Genomic DNA, 14,814 nt, shown 5'->3' on the forward strand with positions numbered 1-14,814 from the left:
ATTAACGTGGAGTTGCCCACCCATCCCCCTATGACCATTAATATGTAGTTGCATCCTACGTTTTGGCTATACCATCCTCCATTCTTCTGGGAAGACTTTTCACAGGATTTTGGAGGGTGTCTTTGGGAATTTGTCACGGTGGGACAGAAAAGGGTCTTCACCAAACTGTAACCAAAGGGATAGAAGAGAATATCTTAACTGGTTAACGACCGGCTCCTGTACATATACGTCGACAGAATGACACGGCTGAGCAGAGTAACGTATATTTACGTCACTTTGAAATTACCGCCGGCGGCGAGCGCGCACCTACGTCGACAGAATGACACGACTGAGCAGAGTAACGTATATTTACGTCATTTTGAAATTACCGCCGGCGGCGAGCGCGCGCCGTGACCGAGCCCGCGGGACTCAATGTCTGCTGGGTCACAGAGCTGAAGAACGTGGAGATGTCAGTGTAAACAAGCATCTCCCCGTTCTGCCTAGTGAGGGGTACTTTACATTGTGGCAAAGTGTTACTTCTTCAGTGTTGTCATACGAAAAGATATAATAAAATATTTACAAAAATGTGAGGGGTGTACTCACTTTTGTGAGATTCTGTATCAAAACTATATGAGGAATGCAGCATTCCATAGAAACAATCTTTCATCATGTATAGGATGCTGTATTGGCAGTCTCCTGGGCAGGGCTCTTACAGAATAGGTTAAAGCTGAAGTCAGGGCCGCCATCAGGGGGGTACAGGCAGTACACCTGTAAGGGGCCCGGATGGCAACCCCCTTTAAAAAAAAAAAATTATATATATATATTATTATTAAAGGGTCCCTTTTTTTATAGACAAATTTAATTTTTTTATATTATTTTTTTTTTTAATTTCTTTTATATATATATTTATATATATATATATATATATATATATATATATATATATATATATATATATATATATATATATATATATATATATATATTTATTAAAGGGCTAAGAGGTTCCCAGGGCCCCATGTGGCAAACCCCCTTTTTTTTATAAATGTTTCTTTTTCTTTATATATATATATATTTTTATTAAAGGGCCCAGAGGTCCCCAGGGCCCTGGATGGCAACCCCCCCCCCTTTTTTTTTTAAATGTTCATTTTTTTTTTATATATATATATATATATATATATATATATATATATATATATATATATATATTTTTTATTAAAGGGCCTAGAGGTTTCTTTTTTTTCCCCAGGGCCCTTTTTTAAAAAGGGGGGTTGCCCTTTAAAAAAAAAATATATATATATTTTTTTTTATTTCTTTTTATTAAAGGGCCCAGAGGTCCCCAGGGCCCCGGATGGCTACCCCCTTTTTTTTATATATATTTTTCTTTATTTCTTCCATCCCTGGTTCCTTCCTCTGCACAATCAGAGTATAATAAGCTAATGAGATTTTGCAATAACAATTTTAAATTTTCATTACATATCTCATGTTGGGTTCAGTGATGTTATCACTGGGTTTATACAATGCTGGTAGATCATGGCTGTTTTGGGGCGGTGTGGGGCAGGACAGGGTGCTGTGCAGAGCTTCCTAAGAACATCGCAGCACCCTGCCCCAGTGCTCCTCTCAAGAGCCCTCAAATGTGATGCAAGCATGCGAAGAAAGATTCCATTCCTATCTTGAATGGCTATTGTGCTATGTGTATATACTGTATGATGTGGAAAATGTTATTGAGAATCTTGAAAGGTGTAAAGAATTTGTAAAATGTATACCAAAAATGGCATCTTCCATTGCTCTCTTGGAAAGGCTTTCTAACCAGGAATTCCAATGATATGATAATTCACAGGTGAAGATTTGAGGAGCAGTTAGGAGTGGTGGTGGAACTCTCCGCAGGGGCGCCGGGCTCAAATGCTGTCACCGGGGAAGGCATGTGGAAGTTTCAGTAACGAATGAATGAAGCAATTGCTGTCATAAAGCATGGGAGAAAACCATCACCCTTTACCCAGCAGGGCAGACAATGAATCTTGATGAGATCTGCTTACTAAAGGACTGGGAAATGCAATACGGAGATCCAAAAAAAAAAAAAGTCTGGGTTTTTATTTCTTCATAGAGAACCTACAAAGAATGAGGAAGGTAAAGCAAAACTTGTTTTTCACATTTTCTCTAAATAAATTGTAGATTGTGGGGTGGGAAGTGTGGGGGATCAGGGAGACTGGGAGATGGTGAGTTTGGGCATTGGGAGGAGTTTGGGGATGGGGAGTCTGGGCATTGGAGGGACTGAAGGATGGGGAGCCGGGGCACTCAGGAGACTGGGGGGGGGGGGGGTATAGGCATTGGGCATTGTGTTTAGATAGGAAGTGTGGACATTTGGGAGACTGGGGGGATCAAGAATGTGGGGATTGAGGAGACTGGGTGATGGGGAGTGTGGGCACTAGGGAGACTGGGTGATGGGGAGTGTGGGCACAAGGGAAACTGGGTGATGGGGAGTGTGGACAATGAAGAGACTGAGTGTTGGAGTGTGGGCATTGAGGAGACTGGGTAATGGAGAGTGTAGGCATTAGGAAAATTAGGGGATGGTGAGTGTGAGCATTGGGGAAACTGGGTGAGTGTGGGCACTAGAGAGACTTGGGGATGGGAGGTGTTGGCATTGGGGAGACTGGGGAATGGGGAGTGTGGGCATTGAGGAGACTGGGTGATGGAGAGTGTGGGCATTAAGGAAACTGGGCGATGGAGAGTGAAGGCATTAGAGAGACTGGGGGATGTGAAGTGTGGGCATTAGGGAGATTGGGTGATGGGGAGTTTAATCATTAGGGAGACTGGATGATGGAGAGTATGAGCATTAGGGAGACTTGGGGATTGGGTGTGTGGACATTGGGGAGTGTGGGCATTGAGGAGACTGGGTGATAGGTAGTGTGGGGACTAGAGAGACTGGGGGATGAAGAATGTGGGAGATTGGGGAGACTTGGGTGCTGGAGAGTAAGGGTGGGGTGTTTGGGAATTGACAGGAGGAGGGGGAGTCTGGGGGCTGGGGGGGTGTGGAGATGGTAAGTATGGGCACTAGGGAACAGGGGGATAGGGAGTGTGGGCATTCGGGAGACTAGAGGGTGGGGATTGTGGGGATCAGAGAAACTAAGGGTGGGGTGTGTGGAGATTGGGGAGACTGGGGGGATGCTGAGTGTGGGGATTGGGAGACAAGGGGATGGGAAGTGTGGGCATTAGGGAGATTGGGGGATTGGGAGTGCGGACTAGGGGGAAACTGGGCGATGGGGAGTGTGGGCATTGAGGAGACTGGATGATGGAGAGTGTGGGCATCAGGGGGACAGGAAGTGTGGGGACTAGAGAGACTGAGGATGGGGCATGTGGGAGATTGGGGAGACTGGGGTAGTGGGGACTGGGGGGAGTGTGGGGATGGAAAATATGAGCACTGGGGGTGGGGGATAGGGAGTGTGGGAAATGGAGTGATTGAGGGTGGGGAGTGTGGGGATTGGGGCAGACTAGGGGATGGTGAGTATGTGGATTGGGAGACTGGGGGGCCTGATTTCATGACTTTATACCTAAGCCTGTCCAACTGTTGTTCCACCATCCAATGATGACAAGCCAACTCTCATTGGGTAGCAGGAGGGCATTTGTTTGAGCTAAGATTGGGATAACTAGGGGATAGGGAATGTGGGCATTGGAGAGACTGGAAGTGGGGAGTGCAGTGAATAGGAGGAGTGTGGGGATTGGAAGGGTGGGAATTGGGGGGACAGATTAGTCCAACCCAATTGGACCTTCCTTTCACCTCTATGGAGCGGCAAATGTATCTGTCCCCTTCTGTCTGCTCAGATCGGATGGTCCATAGAGTAGAGTGGGCTGGGTCTGTATTTGCTCTGCATATGCAGTGTTGACAAGGGCCTGTTATAATCTCACTCTGCTCAGTGTGGCCCGCGGCTGGTTGTCAATTTTCTTAAGTGGCCCTCGCACTTCAAAAGTTCGGGCACCCCTTGTGTAGGGAGTGGAAGGAATGTCTGTATGGGAATTGTGGGCTTTGGGAAGACTGGGGGATAGGGAGTGCGGCCACGGGGAGGATCAAGGGATAGGTGGTTTGGGCGTTGGGAGGAGTGTGGGGATTGGGAGTCTAGGGATTGGGGGGTCTGGGGGGTGGGGAGTGTGGGCATTGGAGAGACTGGGGGCTGGGGAGTGTGGGGATTGGGAGGAATGTGGGGATGGGAAGTGTGGGCATTGGGGACACAGAGGGATGGGGAGTTGGAGCACTAGGGAGACTTGGGGTGGGGATTGGGTAGGCTGGAGGATGGGTGGTTAGGGGAGGCTGTGGCTGAGGATGGGGAGTGTGGTGTGAGCATTGGGAGGAGTGTGGGCATAGGGAGTGTAGGGATTGTGAAGATTGGGGAATCGGGAGTGTGGGCATTGGGAAGACTGGAGGTGGGGAGTGCAGGAAATAGGAAGAGTGTGGGGATTGGAAGTGTTGGCATTGGGGGGACAGAGGTATGAAGACATTTGGACACTGGTGAGACTTGGGGTGCGGATTGGGTAGTCTGGGGAATGGGGAGTTAGGGGATTGGAGAGACTGAGGGTGGGGATTGGGAAAACTGGGGGATGTTGATTGTGGGGATTAGGAGACTAGGGGATGGGAAGTCTGGGATTTGGAGAGACTGGGGGACCTGATTCCATGACTTTATAACCAAGCCTGACCAACTGTTCCACCATCCAATGATGGACAGTGGTCAATCATTTAACCTTCATTTGGAAGCGGGATGGCATTTGTTGGAGCTAAGCCATGAGGTCAGGAAAAAAACAGGACGTGGTAAAGTGAAACTAGGCCAGAGAGGGGTCTAGAGAGCTCAAAATGGCGGACAGGTTCACTTTAAGTGAACAATGACGATTACCCAGTAGGACCTCTCTCATCACATTCCATCAACCCTTTCATTTACTGTTCCAGGAACCCTCCCAACTCATCTCATGGTGTAAGGAGTGGGAGGAATGTGGGTATGGGAATTGTGGACTTTGGGGAAACTGGGGAAGTGCGGGCACGGGGGGGATCAAGGGATAGGTGGTGTGGGCGTTGGGAGGAGTGTGGGGATGGGGAGTGTAGGGATTGCTGAAACTGGGGGGTGGAGAGTGTGGGGATAGAACGTGTGGGCATTGGGGACACTGAGGGATGGGGAGTTTGGGCACTGGGGAATTTTGGGATGGGGATTGAGTAGGCTGGGGGATGGGTGGTTAGGGGATTGGAGAGACTGAGGATGGGGAGTGTGGTATGGGCATTGGGAGGAGTGGATACGGAGCATAGGGATTGGGGAGACTGGGGGATAGGCAGTATGAGCATTGGGGAGACTGAGGGGTGGGGAGTGCAGGGAATAGGAGGAGTGTGGGGATGGGAAGTGTTGGCATTGGGGAGACTTGGGGTGTTGATTGGGTGGTCTGGGGAATGGGGAGTTAGGGGATTGGAGAGACTGAGGGTGGGGATTGGGAAGACTGGGGGATGTTGATTGTGGGAATTAGGAGACTAGGGGATGGGGAGTCTGGGATTTGGAGAGACTGGGGGACCTGATTCCATGACTTTATAACTAGGCCTGGCTAACTGTTCCACCATCCAATGATCGACAGTGGTCAGCCATTTAACTCTCATTTGGAAGCTGGTTGGCATTTGTTGGAGCTAAGCAATGAGGTCAGAAAAAAGACAGGACGTGGTAAAGTGAAACTAGGCCAGAGAGGGGTCTAGAGAGCTCAAAATGGCGGATGGGTTCACTTTAAGTGAACAATACCCATTGCCCAGTAGGACCTCTCTCATCACATTCCCTCAACCCTTCCATTTGCTGTTCCAGGAACCCTCCCCACTCATCTCATGGCCATCCCAAACACATTCACACCTTCTCTGACGAGTCGACACCAATGACAACCACTAGAAATAGATATCTGTTTATTTAAAACGTTCAGATTTGGTAACAATTTCCTAAATGTCATTGTACTGATTGCATGAGCTGTGTGAAGTCCCCTGCTGAGGTCTATGAAGTGTGTATGAACAGAGCGAATGTCATGAGACCTGGAAATGAAGAATGATAGACGAACGGAGGCAATGTTGAGTCTGAGGACGGGGCACTGGTATGCCTGTTTTTTTTTTCAGAAAGGAGGAAGATCATTGAACGCTAAATGTTATATATTTTTTTTCAAGCAGCCATTTCTACGACTTAGTATCCTTCTATAATAAATATATTTATATATGTACCTAAATTACATAAACTGCATTCTCCAATCTTTGGACGGTCTGTAAGATGATGGGCGTGACCCACGACTCCCGCGCTTCGCTTGACGTGCCCACAGGGAAGACCTAAAACGTTGGCTATGCTCTAACCATACTCGGGATGAAGTCTACAATCTTTTGCTTTCACCGGGAGCGACAGTCGGTGTGCGCCCTTCCCTGAAATGCGTAAACATGTTCAAAATGGATGGCTAAAGACGCTTGGTTACATGGCGATGTACATAAGGGGCAGTGGAGCACATGCAAATGGCGTGGGTTGTACATGGGCATAGGTGAAACGGAGCAGCACGCGAAAAGGAATCTACTTAGAAAATCGGGCTACAGCAGCCGGGACGTTCCAACAAAGTTTCTGCTCCTAAGGCAGAGTACCGGTAACATTCTCCCAGCCACGGTCTCCACAGTTTGTTAGAAATTTGTGCTTATAATCTCAATATAGTTTCTTTATAAATGTTGCTTGTCCTTTTTTATTATCTTTTGAAGTCCACATCTCCCGTGTGGACAAGTCTTAGCATCTCTGAGTCAATAGTTAGATCACGTCCGGGTTTTCCTCTCTGCTTCCACCTTGTCCTGACGTTGTCGTCTCTTTCTACTTTGTATCAATGCCTTCCCTGACTTCTCTCTCTCTCCTTGGATGTATTGTAGACGCGTTTGAACTTCTCAAAGGAAGTCTTCAGTCTCTCGTTTGGCGCCTTCAAGCCATCACGCTTGCCGGTCTTTGGTAATATCTTGACACTTTGGTGTGTCGGTGGAGGAGGATCGAGGAGGAAAGTGTACAAAAAGATGGGACGGCCTGGTTCTGAATCCAACAGGAGCAGCGGAGTATCATCTCAGGAGGACGAATAAGAAGAAAGTCAGGAGCCAGTATAGAGAACCTGAGTGGGAGTGACGGGCCAGATTGCCAGGAGGTGCTGCAGCTACAATACAAGAAGAAGAACCTCAGTTAGATGTTTCCTAGAACCACCAGAAACAGATGCAATGTCATTAAATACATGCCCACAGTAGGGATAAGCCCGATGTTCGAGTCGAACGCAAGTTCGACTCGAACATTGGGTGTTCGCCTGTTCGCCGAATAGCAAACAATTTGGGGTGTTCACGGCAAATTAAAATTTTAAAAGTCTATGGGAGAAATCAAAAGTGCTAATTTTAAAGGTTTATATGCATGGTATTGTCATAAAAAGTGTTTGGAGACCCGGGTCCTGCCCCAGGGGACATGTATCAATGCAAAAAAAAGTTTTAAAAATTTAGTTTTTTTTGGGAGCAGTGATTTTAATAATGCTTAAAGTGAAACAATAAAAGTGAAATATTCCTTTAAATTTCGGACCTGGGGGGTGTCTAAAGTATGCCTGTAAAGTGACGCATTTTTCCCATGTTTAGAACAGTCCCTGCAGCAAAATGACATTTCAAAAGGAATAAAAGTAATTTACAACTACTTGTGGCTATAATGAATTGTCGGGTCCCGGCAATACAGATAAAAGTAATTGAAAAAACGACATGGCCCCCCCCCAGTCCATTACCAGGCCCTTTGGGTCTGGTATGAATATAAAGGGGAACCCCAAACCAAAATGTAAAAAAATAATTGCATGGGGGTCCCCCTCAAAATCCATACCAGACCCTTCAGGTCTGGTATGGATTTTAAGGGGAACCCCACGCCAAAATAAAAAAAATGGCGTGGGGGTCCCCCAAAAATCCATACAAGACCTTTTATTATAGCCGTGAGTAGTTTTAAATTATTTTTTTCATTTAGAAATTACATTTTGTGCAGGGACTGATCTAAGCAATGTGCTACTTTACAGGCATACTATAGACACCCCCCAGATATGAAATTAAAAGGAATATTTCACTTTTATTGTTTCACTTTAAGCATTATTAAAATCACTGCTCCCGAAAAAACTGCCGTTTTTAAAACTTTTTGTTGCATGATACATGTCCCCTGGGGCAGGACCCGGGTCCCCAAACACCTTTTATGACAATAACTTGCATATTAACCGTTAAAATTAGCACTTTTGATTTTTCATGTTCATGTCCCATAGACTTTAACGGTGTTCGTGTGTTTGAACACATTTTTTGCCTGTTCGCATGTTCTGCTGCGAACCGAATCGGGGGGTGTTCGGCTCATCCCTAGCCCACAGCAAAACATTTTTACGAAGGTAATCTTGTTTAAAATAACGCACACAAGTACATCAAGTTCAACCTACAGAAAAATAAAACACACACACACACAGAAAAACCTTCATATATACAATCCTATACCCACAGTTAGGGATGAGCTTCTTATTCGAGTCAAACTCATGTTCGACTCGAACATCGGAAGTTCGATCGTTCGTCGAAATACGAACAAAACGGGTCGTTCGCGCCAAATTCGAGTTACGTTTCACAGACCATAATTCACTGCGGCATCGCTGGCTGATGATTCGCCAAGCATGCACTATGACCCGCATGCTTGGCCAATCACAGCTTGCAAAAAACGGAGAGCCATAATTGGCCAAAGCCAGGGTGGCTTTGGCCAATTATGGCTCAGGGGGTTTAGTACATGCCCCACACTATAAAAGGCCTCCTGCAGGTCGGCCTTGTGTAGTGTGTTGCGGTGGTTGAGAGGACAGAGAGAGTGTCATTTTTTGCAGGTAGATAGAGCAGGCAGGCTAGTCAGTTAATGTTACAGTGTGTAGAGGATATATATACATCCCAGGTGTTGTATATATATTTATACACTGTATAGTTTAGCTAGATCAGTTCTTCCTAATTTACTGGCAGGCAGGTGATTGTGCTAGCTGCAGTATTCTTATGTGGTTTATTGCCTGTGTGCTCTGTAGTTTGCACCCAAAGCTACTTGGTGTGTACTGGCCGTGTGCTCTGTAGTTTGCACCTAAAGCTACTTGGTGTGTACTGCACGTGTCCTCTGTAGTTTGCACCTAAAGATTCAGGAGCAGTGATTTTAATGATGCTTAAATAAAATAAAAAAATCCTTTAAATATTGTACCTGCTGGGTGTCTATAGTATGCCTGTGAAAATGTCTTTGAGAACCCGGGTCTTGCCCGAGGGAACATGTATAAATGGAAAAAAAGTTTTAAAAACGGTCAAGTCCTGAAAAAAACGACCGTTTTTTTAAAACTTTATTTCCATTGATACATGTTCCCTGGGGCAAGACCCGGGTTCTCAAAGACGTTTTACAACAATAACTTGCATATTAGGCTTTAAAATGAGCACTTTTGAATTCGAACGTTCGAGTCCCATAGACGTCAATGGGGTTCTAAATGTTCGAGCGAACGTTCGGTCCGTTGGAAGGTTCTGGTGCGAACCGAACAGGGGGGTGTTCGGCTCATCCCTACCCACAGTTGATCCAGAGGAAGGCAAAAAAAAAAGCTCCAACAAAGCATGATGCAATTTGAATCAAACTCATCCCTGATCCCCCAAGAGGCAATTGGATATTCCCTGGATCAACTTTACCTATAAATATTAGTATTCAGATATATTTTATGCATTTAGGAAAGAACCAAGGCCTTTTTAAAAACAGTCTACTGAGCTGGCCAAAACCAGCTCTTGAGGGAGTCTACTGTAGTCCACATTTTCACAGTTTACTGTGAAGAAGACTTTCCGGATTTGGCGGTTAAATCACTTTTCCTGCAGACGTAAAGAGTGCCCCCGTGTCCTCTGTGATGACCTTAAAGGGAATACCTCAACACCAAGTTGACTACAGTGGAACCTCTCATAATCCGTTCCAGGAGAATGCTCATAATCCAAACCACTCGCATATCAAAGCGAGTTTCCCCATCGAAGTCAATGGAAACCAAAATAATTTGTTTCGCATTGACTACAATGGCATGCGGCCAGAGGCGGGGGGCGCAGGAGAGCCTCGGAAATGTTCGGAAATGCCCGAGGACAGTTTGGCAAACCTCGGAATGACTCCGTTCACAAGCCTTTGCGAGGTTTGCCAAGGTCAGCCGAACTGCCCTCGGGCCTTTCCGTGCCTTTCCGATCGGCTACAATCGGTGCCGTTTGGCTCTGGCCCCCCCCCCATGCCATGCCAAAAATGGTGCTGCACACCACTTTGACCTAAATCCTGCTCGTTTTGCAAGACAACATTTGCAAACAGAGTTAGAATTTTTAGAAATACAGTGCTCATATTGCGAAACGCTCGTTAAACGCGTTACTCGCAATCCGAGGTTCCACTGTATATGGGCCACTTGTGTATTCATACATGGTGATCATATCTTCCCTTAATCTCCTCTTCGCAAGAGAGAATAAGTTAAATTCCTCTAATCTTTCCTTATAGCTGAGCTCCTCCATGCCTCTTATCAGTTTGGTTGCCCTTCTCTGCACTTTCTCCAGTTCCCCGATATCCTTTTTATGAACTGACAGCCAAAACTGAACTGCGTGTTCATTATTACTAATGATTTACAGGGTCAACTTTTAGTGCAAAGTTTACGGATTCCAAATTTCTTTGGGAAAAGAAACTTAAATTTGAAGGCTTTTTCATAAGACGAGGACATATTTTGATTGATCCCTCAAAGGACTAAGAGAACCATACTATTTTAGAGTCTAGATATGGGGATGAGCTCCTGGTTTGGTTCAAACACAGATTCGGACTGAACTTTGGTTGTTTTGGCACTTGCCAGAACTTTTGGCTCATTCGGCAGGAGTAGTTTTTTTCGCTGCTACTATTGTTCTTTCCGTCAACGCTTGCTAAGGAAGTGGCGGGTGTCTGCACCCACCACATCCTTAGCAACAACCCAGCCCCATTGATTTATTGCCTGAGAATCCATTTTTTTTTCTTTTCTCTTGACACTCATACCAGGCCTGTAAGGGGCCCGGAGGTCCCCAGGGGCCCGGAGGTTGCCATCCGGGCCCCTGGGGACCTCCGGGCCCCTTACAGGTGTACTGCCTGTACCCCCCTGATGGCGGCCCTGAGTGTTGAGTGTTTCTACTATATGAGGATCAGACTGATCCTGGAGAGCTCGGCACCTACGGCCCGGTGCTTCCATGGACTATAGTTGTCCCAGTTAGCAGTGACAGCTTTATCTCTTATTTGCAGAGGCTGGAACTGTCTATTGTCAGGAACCCGCGACAGCGGACCACCCAATGACAGTTCATGAATTATTGAACAAAGGAGGTGAGTGCGCTCGTCTGATAACACAGCTCAATATTCCTCTGTCCGTGAACGCCTCCAATTTCCCTCTCATGGATCTCTGTGATGCGGTTTGGTTGTCACGTCACCCGGGGAAGGACTCACGTTTTTGCGGCGAGCTTATCCGTTTCGGACACTCTCCTCTTTTTATGGTGACGTCGTCGATGGCCATGTCGCCTTCCATCCCGTTGCCGGTAATACATTCAAATATGACCTGAGAGATGAGAGAAGAGAAGGTTAGCCGAGACTCTGTCATTGTACACACCAATTATTACCATTGCAAAACATTGTTTGGTTTATTTCCTCCAGCAGAGCAGAGTATTTCAGGAGAGGAGAGTTATAGAGGAAGGAGCAGAGTCCTCCAGCAGAGTATCTCAGGAGAGGAGAGTTATAGAGGAAGGAGCAGAGTCCTCCAGCAGAGTATCTCAGGAGAGGAGAGTTATAAAGGAAGGAGCAGAGTCCTCCAGCAGTGCAGAGTATCTCAGGAGAGGAGAGTTATAGAGGAAGGAGCAGAGTCCTCCAGCAGTGCAGAGTATCTCAGGAGAGGAGAGTTATAGAGGAAGGAGCAGAGTCCTCCAGCAGTGCAGAGTATTTCAGGAGAGTTATAGAGGAAGGAGCAGAGTCCTCCAGCAGAGCGAAGTATTTCAGGAGAGGAGAGTTATAGAGGAAGGAGCAGAGTCCTCCAGCAGAGCAGAGTATTTCAGGAGAGGAGAGTTATAGAGGAAGGAGCAGAGTCTCCAGCAGAGTATCTCAGGAGAGGAGAGTTATAGAGGAAGGAGCAGAGTCCTCCAGCAGAGCAGAGTATTTCAGGAGAGGAGAGTTATAGAGGAAGGAGCAGAGTCCTCCAGCAGAGCAGAGTATTTCAGGAGAGGAGAGTTATAGAGGAAGGAGCAGAGTCCTCCAGCAGAGCAGAGTATTTCAGGAGAGTTATAGAGGAAGGAGCAGAGTCCTCCAGCAGAGCAGAGTATTTCAGGAGAGGAGGGTTATAGGGGAAGGAGCAGAGTCCTCCAGCAATGCAGAGTATTTCAGGAGAGAAGAGTTATAGAGGAAGGAGCAGAGTCCTCCAGCAATGCAGAGTATTTCAGGAGAGGAGAGTTATAGAGGAAGGAGCAGAGTCCTCCGGCAGTGCAGAGTATTTCAGGAGAGGAGAGTTATAGAGGAAGGAGCAGAGTCCTCCAGCAGAGATGAGTATTTCAGAAGAGGAGGTTATAGAGGAAGGAGCAGAGTCCTGCAGCAGAGATGAGTATTTCAGGAGAGGAGAGTTATAGAGGAAGGAGCAGAGTCCTGCAGCAGAGATGAGTATTTCAGGAGAGGAGAGTTATAGAGGAAGGAGCAGAGTCCTGCAGCAGAGATGAGTATTTCAGGAGAGGAGAGTTATAGAGGAAGGAGCAGAGTCCTGCAGCAGAGATGAGTATTTCAGGAGAGGAGAGTTATAGAGGAAGGAGAGGAGTCCTCCGGCTCTAACTCTCACCTGACATATTTCTCATGTTTTAATAAACAATAAGAGATTTCAGACACAGTCAGTGACACGTTAGTCTTTGGTGATCTCTGTTGTCGGGGAGAGAAGACGGATGGAGGCGATAATCTTTTCTCTCCTCCCACACGGTTCGGAACAATTACTGGTAATTGCGGTGAGAAAATATACTGCTAACGTAAACAAGATTAGAATGGATTTATTAAAGGTCGCTGAACCTCTGAAGCATATTAATATTATTGATTCCTCTGTGCGGAGATTATCCCCGTCTCTAATTCCCACCCCATTGTATGTACACTTCATCTGCATTATCATTCAGAGACAGATAGCTAGATACACACTATTGTCAAAAGTTTTGGGACACCTGCCTTTACATGCACATGGGGCCGGATTCAGGTAGGAGATACGACAGCGTATCTCTGAGTTGCGGCGTCGTATCTATGCGCCTGATTCAGAGAATCGGTTACGCATAGATATCCCTAAGATCCGACCGGCGTAAGTGTCTTACACCGTCGTATCTTAGGCTGCATATTTACGCTGGCCGCTAGGTGGCGCTTCCGTCGATTTACGCGAGGAATATGCAAATTAGGTAGATACGCCGATTCACAAATGTACGTAGCCCGGCGCTATTTTTTTACATCGTTTACGTTAGGCTTTTTCGGCGTAAGGTTGCTCCTGCTATATGAGGCGTACGCAAAGTATGGACGTCGTTCCCGCGTTGAATCTTGAAATTTTTACGTCGTTTGCGTAAGTCGTTCGAGAATAGGGCTGGACGTAATTTACATTCACGTCTAAAGCATTGACGATTTGCGGCGGAATTTCGAGCATGCGCACTGGGTTTCTTTTACGAACGTTCAAGTACGTGGGGTCACACTAAATTTAGATAAAACACGCCCACATCATCCACATTTGAATTAGGCGGGCTTACGCCCGGAGCACATACGTTACGCCGCCGTAACTTAGGGCGCAAGTTCTTTCAGAATACGGAACTTGCGCTCCTAATTTAAGGCGGCGTAATGTATCGGAGATTACACAGGGCTACCTGAATATAGCCCATGAACTTTAAATGGCATCCCAGTCTTAGGCCGTAGGCATACCTCCCAACCGTCCCGTATTTCGCGGGAATGTTCCGCAATTCGGGATAAATCCTGCAGTCCCTTAAGCTGTACTATTGTCCTGTGATTTCGCGCCCCCCCCGTGATTACCGCGGTCCCGCGATTTGCGGTAAATCCCACAATTCGCGGTAAATCCGCCCCGCTCAACAACTTCCTTTGGGGGGTATGCTCATTTGTCCCTCATTCTGAAGTTGAAAAGTTGGGAGGTATGCGTAGGGTTCAATATTGAGTTGGCCCCGACCTTTGCAGCTATAAGAGCTTCACCTCTTCTGGGAAGGCCGTCCACAAGGTTTAGGAGGGTGTCTATAGGAATGTTTGACCGTTCTTCCAGAAGCACATAGGTGAGGTCAGGCACTGATGTTGGATAAGAAGGTCTGGCTCGCAGTCTCTGCTCTAATTTATTCCAAAGGTGTTCTATAGGGTTGAGGTCAGGACTCTGTGCAGGCCAGTCAGGGTCCTCCACCCCCAAACTCACTCATCCATGTCTTTATGGACCTTGCTTCGTGCACTGGTGGGCAGTCATGTTGGAACAGGAAGGGGCCGTCCCCAACCTCTTCCCACAAAGTTGGGAACATGAAATTGTCCAAAATGTCTTGGTATGCTGACGCCTTAAGAGTTCCCTTCACTGGAACTAAGGAGCCAAGCCCAACCCCTGAAAAACAACCCCCACGCCATAATCCCCCATCCTCCAAATGATTTGGACCGGTGCACAAAGCAAGGTCCATAAATAGATAGATAGTAAAGGAAAGTAAAGTTCTGTATATAATTGTACAGTGGAACCTCGGCTGACGAGTATAATCCGTTCCAGGAGAATGCTTGTAATCCAAAGCACTCCCATATCAAAGCGAGTTTCCCCATTGAAGTCAATGGA

General features: G+C 46.7%; 1 protein-coding gene across 5 annotated transcripts in view; it reads right to left on the reverse strand.

Moving 5' to 3' along the window:
- Positions 1 to 5,876: 5,876 nt before the first annotated feature.
- The window catches only part of MDGA1 (MAM domain containing glycosylphosphatidylinositol anchor 1), a 424,007-nt gene continuing 415,069 nt past the window's right edge, over positions 5,877 to 14,814 (reverse strand). For all 5 annotated transcript variants that reach the window (XM_040351805.1, XM_040351804.1, XM_040351807.1 and 2 more), the window contains 2 exons: positions 11,460 to 11,568; positions 5,877 to 7,146 (listed from right to left, as the gene is read on the reverse strand). In XM_040351805.1, coding sequence (XP_040207739.1) covers positions 7,055 to 7,146; positions 11,460 to 11,568 — 201 coding nt within the window. In that variant the 3' untranslated portion in view covers positions 5,877 to 7,054. The remainder of the gene's footprint in view (positions 7,147 to 11,459; positions 11,569 to 14,814) is intronic.

The sequence above is a fragment of the Rana temporaria genome, chromosome 4, assembly GCF_905171775.1.
Source record: "Rana temporaria chromosome 4, aRanTem1.1, whole genome shotgun sequence".
Taxonomy (NCBI): Eukaryota; Metazoa; Chordata; class Amphibia; order Anura; family Ranidae; genus Rana; species Rana temporaria.